General features: G+C 36.7%; 1 protein-coding gene and 1 long non-coding RNA gene across 2 annotated transcripts in view; both read left to right on the forward strand.

The window, feature by feature from the left end:
* Positions 1-221: 221 nt before the first annotated feature.
* Positions 222-15,563, forward strand: part of LOC308701425 — a 27,118-nt gene continuing 11,776 nt past the window's right edge. The window contains exon 1 of the long non-coding RNA XR_014031437.1: positions 222-389. This is a non-coding gene — a long non-coding RNA (uncharacterized lncRNA). The remainder of the gene's footprint in view (positions 390-15,563) is intronic.
* sox2 (SRY-box transcription factor 2) lies at positions 3,371-5,230 on the forward strand. The gene has a single exon (XM_081384168.1). The coding sequence runs from the start codon at positions 3,558-3,560 to the stop codon at positions 4,503-4,505; it is 948 nt and encodes a 315-aa protein (XP_081240294.1). The 5' UTR covers positions 3,371-3,557; the 3' UTR covers positions 4,506-5,230.

The following is a 15,563-nucleotide window of genomic DNA, read 5'->3' on the forward strand; positions in this document are numbered from 1 at the left end:
TTGTATTAAAAAGAGCCATCTGGGCCAGAAACAATGGCTTGAAATTATCTCTGAATACCCAGTGAAAAAAAATATATAAAGCTTTCTCCTTCTCATTATGTTTTGGTGGGGGGTTTGTAGACTATAAGTGACTTTTGTTGTTCTTGATGCATTCTTCTTCTTTTTCAATCGGTCCCTTTTTCAGATAGTGTGGAGCTGTAGATGGACTCAGGCGGGCGAGTGTAGCCGCTCTGCGAGCACTCTGTGCGGGCGAGCCGTCGCGAGTGGACGCTGGTGGATCATGAGAGCGGGCGCTGGAGGAGAGCGCGCCGGGGAAGAGCGTCTGCTCGCCGGCTCGCGTCTGAGGATCCGCCCGGGATGTGTGGATGTGTCAGTCAAACTGTAACTCTGTAAGTAACTCTGGTATTATGGTCTGTGCGTGTCTGTCTGCCGGGACAGGATATTAATTAGCGATTCTAACGGCTTTAAATAGCGTGTTATTATTTTAAAATGTTGATTTAATATAAGCTGCATTATTTATTCAAGCTTTTTGTTTATATTGGCTACACACAGATGTCTACTTGTTGACTGTTCGCGGCGGTTTGGAAAACTTTTAGGGGGGAAAAACGTAATTAATTTTTAAAACATTAAAAACATACATTTTTAAAATGTCTGTTCAATTAAAGTAAAATTAGCACACACACAAATTGTGTGTATCTGCAAAATTGCGAGAGTTACAACAAAAAAGCTTCTAAAGATGAATGTTATAATCTGTTATTATCTGCCAAACTTATACATTTCAAATAAGATAATATCTGTAGCCTATGTGTAGATGAATTGTTTAATTGTTTTTTTTTTTTATGTTTTAAGTTTCTGATTTCGGTCCCCGTTTTTTCTGAAATATTAAAACTGGATGCCGTTATCATGTTGACAGAAGAAGCCTATATAAAGTAGTGTGTTATTTGTCATATTTTGATCTGCAGTCAGCGCGGCCCCTAGTGGAGAAAACACACACACACACACACACACACACACACACACACACACACACACACACACACACACACACTCTCTCTCTCTCTCTCTCTCTCTCTCTCTCTCTCTCTTTCTAATTAGTATCTCCTAATTTAAGACGTAATGCTGGAATAACTGTAACTCTCACTTTCAAATAATGTTTTTGCGTTCATATAAATGTATTAAGATGGACTGAATTTGTTGTGAGATATTGAACGCAAACATAAAATGAATGTGCATTTTTTGACTGAAACATTTTTGGTAGTTATTTTTATTTATTCGTTTAGATCCCATGCTTTAGGTTAAACGCATTGCTAGGATAAAAAAAAATATGCAAGAAATTAGATGATTTTTTTTTTTTTTTCAATTCAGGGTTGAGAGATTACGATTGTTCTATTTATGTTGCTTTTTAATATTTTTTTTATTTTTTATTTCTTAGGTAGGCCTAATTCTTTCTTTCAAAATAAAAACATCTCAGAACCAATCAGTTGATATCATTAAAATATATTTTAGTTAACATTAAGAGACTTGCCTCTTCACAACTATTGTGAAGAACTGCGACAATTAACAATTTAGCCAAAGCAGGAGCCACTCTGGGATGTTAGAGATTCCCCGCTGTTCTACACATTTCCATAAGCAGATTAAGGCACTCAAATGCAGATCGAGGGAGAGAGAGAGAGAGAGAGAGAGAGAGGGAGAGAGAGAGAGAGAGAGAGTAGCGTTGCATTAGAATGGCGCATCGTGTTCAGATTCTCACGTTCTTAAAAGTTGAAGTTGAAATTGACTATTTGTTTATTTATTCATGCATCCATCCTTCAAAAGTGCATTTCAGAATCGTTCACGTACGTTAGGCCCCTATATCTTTGCATATTCTGTTGTGTTCGCTCTTTGTAATTTAGGCTATTTTGTATTCGCTGCAAATTATATCGCGTAGTTTATATTTTTAATAAAACAAATTTATGGAAGAGTCTGCGTAAAAGTGGTGCTGGGAAATATTCTGAAAGTGTCTACGATGAGCCTTTTCATGTATAAATATCACCACAAGAGGACGCTATTGAAACATAATAAGATCTGCTCTCGTGCATTGTAACAAAAAAACAAAAAACAAACAAAAAAAGAAATCATCCGGCCTGTTTTTCCTGACATTAAGCCTGTTTGGATATTAGTTCCACTTTTTTTCGTGTTGTCGAGCAGCCTATAGTGAACTTCTGCTGAAGAATGAACGACTCTTAACTCTTGAAGAACAGATATATTAGTTATTATTCGGGTTTAATAAAAGTGTCTGATTATCAGACTGTCCTGTTGGTGGATATTATTTTGAAGGAGGTTCTGCTGAATAAACCCTCTCCCCTTGTCACTCTTCATGGAGTGGATTGTAATAACACAAATCCTCAGAACTCAGATGGTCAGTGTAGTCAGCTTTTGTAGTGCTTTTGTTCAGGGTGATGTAATGACAACAGCCCAGACAAAACTGCCTGTTTGTGATGATTGACGGCTCTCCATTTTATAATTCGCATTACGCTTGAGCCAGTTGAAGTATAGGCTACTTTATAAATAGCCCACAGAAGTTTTACCACATATCGTGGATATTGTTTCAAAAAATGGGAAGAAATTAAATAACAGTTAAAAAGTTGAATAAATGCAGTTGTTAATTAAAGATACGAATAATACAAATAACAACCGCGAGATCACCAAATTATAACTATAGGCCTATAATATTAGAACGAAATGAAATTGTACATTTGTATTTAACACACTTCTACGCCTTTTAGAGTTTTAAGAAATATTCAAGCAAACGTTTGTAATATCAGACTTTACATGATGAAAAAAAAATGTGTTTTTTTTTTTTAATTGTTTTGAACAGTCTGTTCATTTAGACGTTAATTTATGTAGGCTATGATATATTCTCAAAACAAAGCGACGAATCCAAAAACTTTTCACACAAGAAGCACAACTGTGTTCCAGTGTTTGGTTTTAGGATCTTAAGATCATCCGTCCTTGTAGCAAATATACTTTGATTAGAAAGTCGTTTGTGTGAAATATTCTCACTTTAGTTCTTTCTCTGATAACACACACACACACACACACACACACACACACACACACACACACACACGCACAGTGCTCATTGGTGGAGAAGTGCTGCCTGTGGCTCAGCGCTGCACTGCTGACCGCGCGTAACCCCGCCCCTTTATGCAAATCCAAGAGACACACAGTCGTGGCTGAGGGAGCAGACGCGCTCTGATTGGTCAGCGACAAACCCATTTATATTCGCTGACAGTCGCTCTATGAATGGTTGTCTATTAACTTGTTCAAAAAGTATCAGGAGTTGACAAGGGCTCTGGCGAGGAGGCAAACCGAGTTTGTGTCGATTCCTCAAGACTGAGAAAAGAAGTTTGTGGAAACCAACAGGACCTAGCGCTTACTTCCTCAGCAGAGTTACCAGACCTGCTAAGGTAACTTCAGCAGCCTCCACTTTTTGGACTTTTTGTTTTGTTTTGTTTTTTTGTTGTTGTTGTTTTTTTAACTGCTGGTGGGGAAGACTTTCATAAACTCGTTTTTAAATGTACAACATGATGGAAACCGAGCTGAAGCCCCCGGCGCCTCAGCCTAACACGGGGGGCACGGGGAACACCAACTCCTCAGGAAACAACCAGAAAAACAGCCCGGACCGGGTCAAGAGACCCATGAACGCCTTCATGGTGTGGTCGCGGGGCCAGAGGAGGAAAATGGCACAGGAGAACCCCAAAATGCACAATTCGGAAATAAGCAAGCGACTCGGGGCCGAGTGGAAACTTCTGTCCGAGAGCGAGAAGCGGCCGTTCATCGACGAAGCCAAGCGCCTTCGGGCTCTCCACATGAAGGAACACCCGGATTACAAATACAGACCCCGGAGGAAAACCAAGACCCTCATGAAGAAGGACAAGTACACCCTGCCGGGCGGGCTCCTGGCGCCGGGCGGTAACGCCATGGGCGCCGGTGTGGGTGTAGGGGCCGGCTTGGGCGCAGGGGTCAACCAGAGGATGGACAGTTACGCGCACATGAACGGCTGGACCAACGGGGGCTACGGCATGATGCAGGAGCAGCTCGGTTACCCGCAGCACCCGGGGCTCAACGCGCACAACACGGCGCAGATGCAGTCCATGCACCGCTACGACATGAGCGCGCTCCAGTACAACTCCATGACCAACTCGCAGACCTACATGAACGGATCGCCCACCTACAGCATGTCCTACTCGCAGCAAAGCACGCCGGGAATGACGCTGAGCTCCATGGGCTCGGTGGTCAAGTCCGAGTCCAGTTCGAGTCCGCCGGTGGTCACGTCGTCCTCTCACTCCCGGGCCGGACAGTGTCAAACAGGGGACCTGCGGGACATGATCAGTATGTACCTGCCCGGGGCCGAGGTGCAGGAGCAGAGCGCGCAGAGCAGACTGCACATGTCCCAGCACTACCAGAGCGCGCCTGTGCCCGGCACGACGATTAACGGCACGATCCCATTATCGCACATGTAAAAACAAACAAACAAAAAACAAAAAATGAACTTTTCTACACTGCTGGACTCCTTTGGACTATTTTTGTACAGAACACTTTTTTTTGGGGAGGGGAAAGTTGTATAGAGCTCAAGGAAAGAACACAAAACTTTTGCTTTCTATTTAAAAAGGAACGGTAGGAACTCACAGTTTGTCGTTCTGTTGTTCTTTTTTTTTCTTTGCCTTTCTTTGCTTTGCTTTTTTTTGTTTTTTAATTCCAGAAGGTGTATGCGATTTGGAAAAGTAGAAAAACGGGGGGAGAGAGTGAAGCAAATGTTTTATTATTGCAATCGACTTTTTTTGTACAGTATTTATCAAAGAAACATAATAACAACCAGATGTAATGTTTGTAAACAGCAGGAAGTTACGTTTTTATAAAAAGGCAATTGTGGAACAACAACAACAACAAAAAATAAATAAAAAAATAAAAAATAAAAAAGAGAGAAAAATATGGCACAATAACTGATGTTTACTGCTTCAGTATATGCTCCAAAAATTCTGCAAACGCTGAAATGAAAGAACGGGATAAAAAGAGTTTCTCACTGAAGGTACATAGTAATAAACCATTATAATTATTATTCTATTATTACGTTCTAAATGAGAGAACAAACAGAGGCACTCTCGCAAGGTTAGACCTTTTTATTTGATTTGATTCTTTTCGGTCTCCCACTCTTCATCTGTTAGGTATATCAAGTTTGTGTTCTTTATTTTTCTCATGGTTTGTAAAATTTTCTGTACATTTTCTGTGATATTTTAAGTTTTTATTTTAAAACTTTCATTTTTCGTAGTTGTAAAATGTGGCCTGTACGCAGTTGCCAACGCTCCATGTATATATTTTAACTAATAACATCATTATAACAGTTACAATCTGAGTTTTTTTTTTTTTTTTCAATATGCAGTTTGAAATGAATAAATTTTTGAAATTTGGATATTTGAAATTGTTTCTGGTTTTGATTTTATTTAACTTTTGGCTTGATATCAGAATTATACGATCACTTAATATATGCATTCACAGTCTCTAACTCAAACACAATATTATGAATGATGTGTCTTGATAAGATGACACACTTACACATGGGTGCAGCTCTCTGAAAGTAAGTATATTGGATTTAAATGTGCAGAATTATGACAGCGTGTTTATTGGTGTTGATTCCAACAAATGAAATGTTAGATGTTATTTAAATGAAGTGAGCATTAAGTTAACACCGTCTCTATGTTTTTAGTGGAAACGAGGACTAAGTTTCTTGCCTGTAAATCTCTGCTCTGCTCGGGGAGATAAAACGGCCCAAACGAAATGAAGACGCACGTCAAGGTAGTCACTTACTTTATAACTTTATTTCACATTTTTATAAGAGTGCAAGAATTTTTTTTTTTTTGCGCGCAGATTTCTTTTTTAACACAACATTTAGTTTGAAATTTTCATCATTTCAAAAATAATATTTAGAGTTGCGTTTTTTGGATTGTGTTTTTCAATAGCAATATATTGTTGATTATAAAACAATACACATAAATAACTAGCCTGTCCTATAATGTTATATGTTTTTTAAACATATATATATATTAGATGCATATTGATACAAAGTTCAATTTGGATGTTTAAGTCATTAAAACTTAAATTACATTAAAATGACTTTAAAAATTAGTTGAATCTTGTATAACCAAAACAAGTTGAAAATTGATTATTGATCAAACTTATTGATCATCTAATTTTTTACAGTGTGTTTATATATATATATAAAATTATATAATAAAAACCGTTCACATTCGATCGCTGAAAATTCGATTTGGAGTTTTTGCAGAATGAAAATAGAATGACAGTAAAACATCAGGCGTCTCTGCTCACTTCACGTTCACATTAATGCTCAGGTTCAGTGTTTGACACAGTTTCGAGAACATGCTGCTGGTTCTTGTTGTGTGATGAGATGATGGAGATGAATGAAGTGTGTGTGTGTGTATATATTTCTCTGGTAGATGAGTGTGTTTCTTGCCAAGGCAGCGAGGCATCTCTTACAGCGGGTCTCGGGGGAGAACGGCTCACATTAAGCGCTGAATGAATATTTGACGAGGGCTCATTCCGACAAACGTGTCCCTGCCGGACTCTCAAAGGGTCAGGGAGCACTGCTTGAATCCATTATTTATACAAGCAGAGGAATTGGTTGTAATGGCTGAATCTGTTTGATAAACTGGGAATTTAAGTGAACTGGAAACGCGACTAAAAAGGAGCGTTCCTAATGGTTCAGTGTGTAAAGAAACTGTTTTTGCTGAAATGTTGAGATTTAAAGGTTCATTACACATACATTCAAAACAGGGTCATGTATCCTAAAAAAATATTGCAGTTTAACGATGGAAGTGATGTACTATTGAAGAACCGATATTTGTAACCACAGATTGACAGCTGAAAATGCTGATTAAAATAAGTGTTATGATTGACTTTTGATGATAGACACATACACTTATGGAAAAACAGAATGCGTTTAGGAAAAACAATGTATGAACCGCAGCGGTTTGTGGGATTAGGCTAGGCTATAAAATAATAGGTTGAGACATAATGAGACGAATAAATAATGGCATCTGATTTTTGTAGTTCTGTTGGGAATGCGTGGTGGATTCTAAGAATAATAACATGAAAAGAGTTGCTTTAGCTGTCATGTGTGTGATTTTATTGCCTACGACAAATTCATTAGAAAGTGCTTTTGTTGAAATCGCTCGTTTATCGGTAGGAATATTATATGGGATGATGGGAAAACTGCTGTTGTGGAGAGGCAGATAGCCTACATCTGTAGAGCAACAGGTGCTAAGCGCGCGCTCGAGGACTCAAAACTCTCATCTCTGAGAAACCTCTTCAGTCTGAGCTTTTTAAAGATTTTATCTGGTGACAGACAGTAACACGGACTATTTTTGAACATACTTACGGATTTAGGCCTAGAGCACCACACTAACTCATCCCTTCAAATGTAATGTATGATGTTTCGTCTCGGCAAAACAAGTCTTGACGATGCCAATTTCATTATAACATGAGCAAATATAAGTTGAATAGGGGATTACATATATGTGGCCGATTGACCAATGGGAAAAGCCAAAGAATAAACCTCTACTACTACAGCTTTAAAAAAAAAAAAAAAAAAAAAAACATTTTGTTGGTTTAACTTAAAAAAAGTAAGTTACCTGGTTGCCTTAACATTTTGAGTTCATTGAAATTATAAATTTGAGTTAATACAACAAAGCGATTGGTTTAATAAATAGAAACTCAAGATATGAGGTTATCTGAACCACGTTATCTTAGTTGATTTGACAGAAGATAAAAACTGATGATAAATCATTTTTTCAGTGTACTAATACGAATACATATTGTAGTTATATTATTAATAATAGCTCATTTTTGTTGTTGGTTATTGTTAGTAGAATCATAGTAAAAAAATATATATCAGTATTAAAATGTCGACTTTTAATCATCATAAAAACATTGTTGTTAGGCCTGTTATTATTGTTGCGGTTGTAATATTATTAATCGGTTATTTTTAGGTTATTCTCGTTATTTTAATTCTACAAAGAATAATGTAATGCATTATAAATGACTGAAATTGTAAACATCTTTCGCGTGTGTCTTTGTGTTTAATGTGTTGTCTGTTGTCTGAGAGTGAATGGGTGGAGAAAGGCGCAAACTATTTGGAGAAAGTAATAAGTTGTTTCTTGTGGCCGTGTTTGCGGGAGGGGGGCCAGTGATGGAGGGGGACTGGGCTGAATTGAGGACTGTCAGAGATGTCTCTCATTGGGTGAATGATCCAGTGCAGGTGCAGGGAAACAGGGGGATGGGGGTCTCAATGAGACCACACACTGTCAGCCAGCACCACAGCGGTCTCGCGCCGCGGCCCGAACCGAACCTGGACAAACACCGCGGCGCGTTATTATTTTTAAAGCTTTTCATTTATTTTATGAATCCAACAAGTGCGTTTAGATGAGCAGTATGAAAGCACATGTTTTCCATGTCATTGCTTGTCTGTGTTGATATTCGTTAATTGTTCTGTCCATTTGAGTCACCACTATAAAGAAGTTATGTAGGCTATTTTATAGATAGCGATCGTTTGTTTACGCGCGCGCGTGACATTAAACAGTCTGAAAACGGATGGATTAAAACAAACCCGTTGTTTAATACCACTGTGCATTCTGTCATAATTTTACCCATGATCCTGCTGAAGACTTTGGCTCTCAACTCCAATTCAACTTCCGACAACTGCTTGTCATCATATTCACGCATGCCAGTCTTTTTTTTTTTTTTTTTTACTGTCAGAGTCTTTGTTGTGCAAAGTTACATTTTAGTAAGAGCCTCCTTGTTTGCAAATGCTAATAAGACATTTTCCTCAAGAACCCTGTTTATCCCAGAACATACTGTTCAAAGACACTAGTGCACACACACCTTTTAATGTTTGCATGCAATTATATGTTCATTTATTTAATTGTTTGTATTGTCTGGTGCGTGTTTATACATCAGCAACTTTGATTTGCCTACATTTGTCAAACCTGAAAAATGAGTTCGATGCGGTCTTGAACATAAACTATTTGTTTTGTTACAAATGCACTCGTGATTAATGACAGGATAATTGGTGCTTTTTCTCGACATCATTGAAAATCATCATCTCGTAATTAATAATATGGATTGGGTCTTTGCAGAACAATCCAGCCTCATGGTGGAGAGATCTTTAGAGTTAGAAAATTGAGTTTTATCATCATCATTAAATGTTTCATATGGCCAGACATTTGGACAGTTGCTCTGATTTGTCATTGCCTTGATCTTCATGCACGATTTCAAATGTAGATTCAAATTCAACGATTCTGAGCCCTGTTATAATTATAGTTATAAGCCTATAGTTTACGCGCGTTTTTTTTTGCTGATAACGGATCGAACAGTTGATCAATGAATCTATGCAAGCAGATCACATGTGTCAGTGTGCAACAGATGACATCAGTCCGTGTGTTTCTGTCCTGTATCATTATGCGGGGCAACAAGTTTGACCATATGCGAAGCTGAGGTGCGAGTATTTCATCCCACGCGAGGAACAATCTGTGCTTTTATACAGCAGATCAGTCACAGCAATGCGGATCCTTTTAATGCACCACTGAGCCTCAGACTGGGATAGACGGGGGATGGGGACACTGCACTAATATTAACCTGGAGGAAAGTGTTTGTTAAAATTTATTGAAATAAAATTTTAAACCAATTTTGACTTATTTTTGCGTGCCTTATCAAAATTGCATAGGCTAGGCTTTAAAAACTAGCGATTTTCGTTCGTTCGATTTAGAACATTTGCATGGTTTAAAACTACTTGTTTTTTGTACGTAGCAGCAAAAGCTAGGCTATATATATATATATATATATATATATATATATATATATATATATATATATATATATATATATGCAACACTTTTAATTAACACAAAGAAAATTATTTTAGTTTTGGAAAGATTTTTAAAGCTCAGAAAAAAAAAATCCGGAATTATTATTTAGCGAATACAAAGCGGTCACTACGATTTTAATGTGAACTAAATGTGGATCGAGCTGCGGAAACGCATCAACTGTTTTTCCTGAAGTTTTTCTTCAAATAAAATGACATATTCAAAATCTATTCGTTCTTATTCCCATTTCCGGAAATGTCATCAGGTGAATATCCATGACGCACTTTTTGCATGGATGATATCCAGCATGTAAAATCAGTTTTTTTTTTTCCTGGTTTCCCAGCATTAGGTTTGGGGGCTGTTAGGAGGTTGTCATTAGCTGACCCTCAGAAACAGCAGAGCATTGTTCTCCTCATTCCGCCAATTTCAAGCTTCACTTGTACATAGCATATATGTTGATTAATGACACTAAAAGCAATTGGGTCATCCTACTTAAAAAAAAATAAAAAAAAGATCATATTCATCAGCAATTACTTTAAATCTGTTATTTGCTGGTAAAGTGTGTCATTAGGCTTGATTTAGACAAGAAGTTCCTACAAGCTGAAGATATCAAGTAGGTAAAATGGATTGATGAAATCGGCAATTGGACAAGGATAGGACATGTTTTTTTTGGGGGGGAATATTCCCAGGGACTCGTTTCTCTTCTCAGTTTTGGATCAAGCAGACGTATATGTGTGCTTTCAGAAGAAAGGGTTTGTCTGGACGTTGAATGGCCCATTATGTGTCTCTGGTCACCCCCGTGTCATCTGAATGGAACGCGTGGGCTTGTTGACAACTAATTTTCTCAAAATGTTCACATCTGTGGCTCTTCCTGCCCTAAAGGTGTCTGCATGACGTGGACTCCCCAACACTTTCACTTTTGATCGGAGCCGTTAAATCGAATCGAATCGCCTGGAGATTCGATTCGAATTCATAAGCGTTTATCAAGAACACGTTGTTTAAGGATCGCATTGTTAGAACGTTAAGTCCAAACGCTATATTTCAGTACTGCACTGTAAAAAAATGATTGCTGTGATTATTTATCGCAACTTAAATTTCAACATTAGAATAAGAAATAATGTGTTGTTTCAACTTTTAAAAAGTATGTATTCGTGCTTGACTTAAAATATTAAGTTTAGTTAACTTTAGTTAAGTTAGCCTATTTAATTTAAATCTCAACAACCTTTAAGTTGTTATAACTAATTGCAGCAACTAGTACTTTTCGAGTGGAAAAGTGCATTTATTATTCCGTTTGTTAATTTTAATATTAGGATGACATATTAAAATAAGTCGTAGTCCTCAAATAAAGCCAGTACAGAGTCTAGAGCTTTAAAAACAACAAAAACAACAACAACAAAAACACGCTTCTCATTTTAGGTCACCCCATGCCTTGCATGACTCTAATTAATTCTCAAGTATGGTTAGTGGGTCTAAAATCTTTGAATGCCCCCTGTGCTCTCGTCAGAGACCCTGCTGGAATGTAAAGGTTTTTTTTTTTTTCTATCTTTCATTCAGTCTCAAAGAGCTACTCCAGCGTTCCCTGCAAGTGACGGAATGCCATGCTTTAAATAGGACACACGTTTGGAGCAAAAAAAAAAAAAGAAAATAAAAAAAAAGACAGTTCGAAATTATTCATATTTATAATTTTTTGCGCACGAGATTTCGTTCGTGTGTCAAACGTCATAAAACGAATACGTGAAGAGAGCTGCCAAATATGTCAAGTGGTGTAACCATCAAGCAAAAAGTACTAAAATAATCAAACTAAAAAATGTCTTGCACCTTGAAAACACGTTTAAAAACAAAACAAAAAAACAATTATCATGTTTTGATTATCAAGTCATCTGACATGAGCGAAAAGTGATATGCCTCTCATAAATACTGCATGTTGGTTATAGCCTACCACATTAAATGATTTAAGAAAAATTAAAACAACGTTTCTTCACATATTTTGTCTTCTTCTTTTAATAAGACTTTCCCCTCTCTTCTTTGAAGAGTTGCATCACCGAGTTGCATCAAAAATATCAGTATAAATCCTCAACAGGAGGATTTTTTTTTTTTTTTTTTTTTTTTTTTTTACGCATGCAGGCCTACATCTAATAAATAAAGTTTCTGCATCCACCAGAATTTAGGAGATTCTAGACCCGTAAATGTTCGTTTAAAATGGTTTCCATAAACGAGAACAGCCTAAAATCTGCCCAATAGGGTGGCGTGCTGAAACGCGTGATGCGAGTTAAAAGAGGGTGTTGTTGGCTATATGCAGTGATACGGGAGCTGCTGAAGTGTGTGTTGCCCGGTCAGGCCATTTGATTGTAAATAAGAGAGTTCACACGCCGATCGAGTGACTAGAGGGAACAGGCAAACCATTTGAATCAGGTGCCTATCTCCCTATCGAGGAGATCAGAGCTCAGCCAAATGACATCTCCCTCTGAAAAGCCAATCTAGTCGCAGGATGAGATTTCACTGTCTTTGCGCTCAACCCGCCCAATTAACATAAGAAACACAGCGAGTCCCATTAAAACACGCAACAGTTGGTGGGCAGTTATGGCATTATCTGCCAACAACCCAAGTGCTGGGTTCCCTCTGGGCAATTGTGTCCTAACAAAGCCTGAAGTGCCACTTTATTTCCTATTGATTTATTGGTAGAACTTGCATGTTACACACTGCTCATGTATATATAATTAATTACTTTATCAATAGCAATACCAGTGTGTAATTACAAGGTTTTCAAGACATAATGACATAAGTAGCTTACTATTAGTATAATTCATGTATGATGAACACTGTTAACACTTAAACACTGATTAAACAATCAACATTTAATTAATATGACATATATACGGTAACACTTTACAATAAGGTTCATTAGTTAACATTAATTAATGTATTAACTAACGAACTAACAATGAGCAACACATTTGTTACAGAATTTATTAAACTTTGTTAATGTTAGTTGATAAAAACACAGCTGTTCATTGTTTGTTCATGTTAGTTCACAGTGCATTAACTAATGTTAACAAATACGACCTTTGATTTAAGATTTTAGTAAATGTTGAAATTAACTAAGATTAATAAATGCTGAAGAAGTATTGTTCTTTTTTAATTCATGTTAACTAAAGTACTAATGTTAACTAATGAACTTTATTGTAAAGTGTTACCATATATATATATATATATATATATATATATATATATATATATATATATATATATATATATATATATATATATATATATATATATATATATATTTGCAGGTCGATCTAGATAGCAGAGCTTTTTGTATTGATTATGTGTCACAGTCATTTACGTTCTATTGCTTTCTGTAGAATATGACATGAAACATATTATGAAATTGCACCTGTCAACATATTATGAAGTTCATAACTCTTGGTACACACAAGATTAATGTGTAATGACAGCTTGTGCTGTACAGTTTTACTATATGACTAGTCAAGTCTAAGATGCGTGATCAATAATTGTGTATTTGTAGATCTTCATAAGAGGCGAGACATTATTGAACGCATTTTCGTTATTGAATAACCCACGCATGGGATAAGGAAAACAGGACATGTACAGACACTTGTATTAATCTCATGTCAGTTTTCAAGAACACCTGGTTAAATCTCGGAAAGAAACCAGTGTTGAAATAAAGTTCATTGTGACAGCTGAAATGTGATCTGAATGGTCCGATTTTTAGTGACTGATTTACCAAATTAGCAAAAAAAACCTTGTATTTCATACTTTGTTTCTTATTAATAGGATGTTTTACATCACCTTTGATGTGTTCAGCCTCTTTTTTCAACTTTTGTATCATCGCTCGGCAGATTATAGTAAAGTTTGCGCCCCTTTTCAGCCTAAGCAGGATAAGCTTGGAGTGGCCTGTCACCGTGGAAACTGCCAGAACAATTCAGTTGAAGTTTGAAGAGGTCAGCTTGCAGGGTCAACAACCCCAGCCTCTGCCTGTGCCAACTTCTGTTGAGCCTGGGACTTTTTGGGGGAGCGCGAGCTCAACCTAACCCTGGGTGGTAGGCAATTCTAAGACTGATATAAATTTTTTGAGTCAGTTTGCGGACTAGGCTCTCCAGGTGGCCTGTGAAATCGATTTTAACCCCGTGACCCTGTCTTGGAGAAGCACGGTTGACAACCTGGGTGAGAATGTAGCCGGGCCTGACAGATTTGCAGCTCTGAGAGTAAAGAGAGAGCGAGAGGGAGGTGGAGGGAGAGCCCGAGCATCTCTTCAGCGCTTTAGAAGTGGTCATTAAAACCTTATTAAAAGTTGGGATGGTTGGGAGAAGAGCTGGCGAACATGTGTACGGCCTTACAGACTTCGCTGACTCAGGAACAATGTCGGGAAACTTCAGTGTCCGAGTCTGAGAAGCACAACAAGTTACTCTGAAGTTGATGTTTAGATGTTGTTGTTGTTGTGAAATGTGGAGAAAAGGAGTTTGTTACTGTAGTGCTTAGAGGATTACGTTAAAAAAAAATTAAAAACACTCACTGTTTCAGGAATACAGGGACAAGATGTGAAACAATATGCAGTATTGCATGATTTTAGTGTGAAAAAACAACACTTTCTAACCTTTTATGTGAAACTTTATATCCAGCTTTACAACTTTGTATCACAACATAAAGCCTATAAAACCCTACAAATGACCATACAAATGTAAAGAGTGACTTTACAACCCTCATGCACATATTTTAACAGAAAAAAATGAAAAAATATATGTATTTTAGAAAATTATCAATTCAAGTGCTTCCCAGTAACTTCTTTGAGAACGCGAAGGATGAGTCTAAATCATTTCTGTAGTAATCAACATTATGTTGAATCAGAAATATTGTATAATGGCAGAAAATGTAACAAAGAACTAACAATTTGACGAGGTACCGATTTTGTGTATGAATTCATACAATGTGATTCGTACAGAACCGTATGATTTTTAGGAAAGAAAAAATGTAAGGCCCACCCCTAAACCTAACCATAGTAAAATGTTACGTACATCACATAACATATGTTATATGTTATGTTATGTTATGTTACATTTTATGTTATGTTGCTATGTTATGTTGTGTTATGTTATGTTATGTTATGTTATGTTATGTTATGTTATGTTATGTTATGTTATGTTATGTTATGTTATATGTTTTGTTGTGTTTTAACAAACACATATAACATAACAAGTAAATATGTTGTGTTATAACATAACATATAACATAAAACATATAACATATAACATAAGCATATATGCATGACGTAATGTAACATAACATAAAATAACACAACATATAACATATGTTATGTTATGTTATGTTATGTTATGTTATGTTATGTTATGTTATGTTATGTTATGTGTCGTGTTGTGTTGTGTCGTGTTATGTTGCCATGTTGTGTGTTATGTTATATTATGTGTTGTGTTGTGTTGTGTTGTGTTGTGTTGTGTTGTGTTGTGTCGTGTTATGTTATGCCATGATGTGTGTTGTTATGTTTTGTTATGTGTTATTTTATATGTTGTGTTATGTTGTTATATAACATAACATAACATAACATAACATAACATAACGAAATAACAACAGAAACATAAGTTATATGTTATGTTATGTTATGTTATG

Source organism: Scardinius erythrophthalmus, assembly GCF_964197995.2.
Source record: "Scardinius erythrophthalmus genome assembly, chromosome: 14".
Taxonomy (NCBI): Eukaryota; Metazoa; Chordata; class Actinopteri; order Cypriniformes; family Leuciscidae; genus Scardinius; species Scardinius erythrophthalmus.

What these genes read in the sequence shown, in the direction of transcription:
- sox2 (XM_081384168.1), top strand. Translation starts at nt 3,558, where the DNA reads ATGTACAACATGATGGAAACCGAGCTGAAGCCCCCGGCGCCTCAGCCT.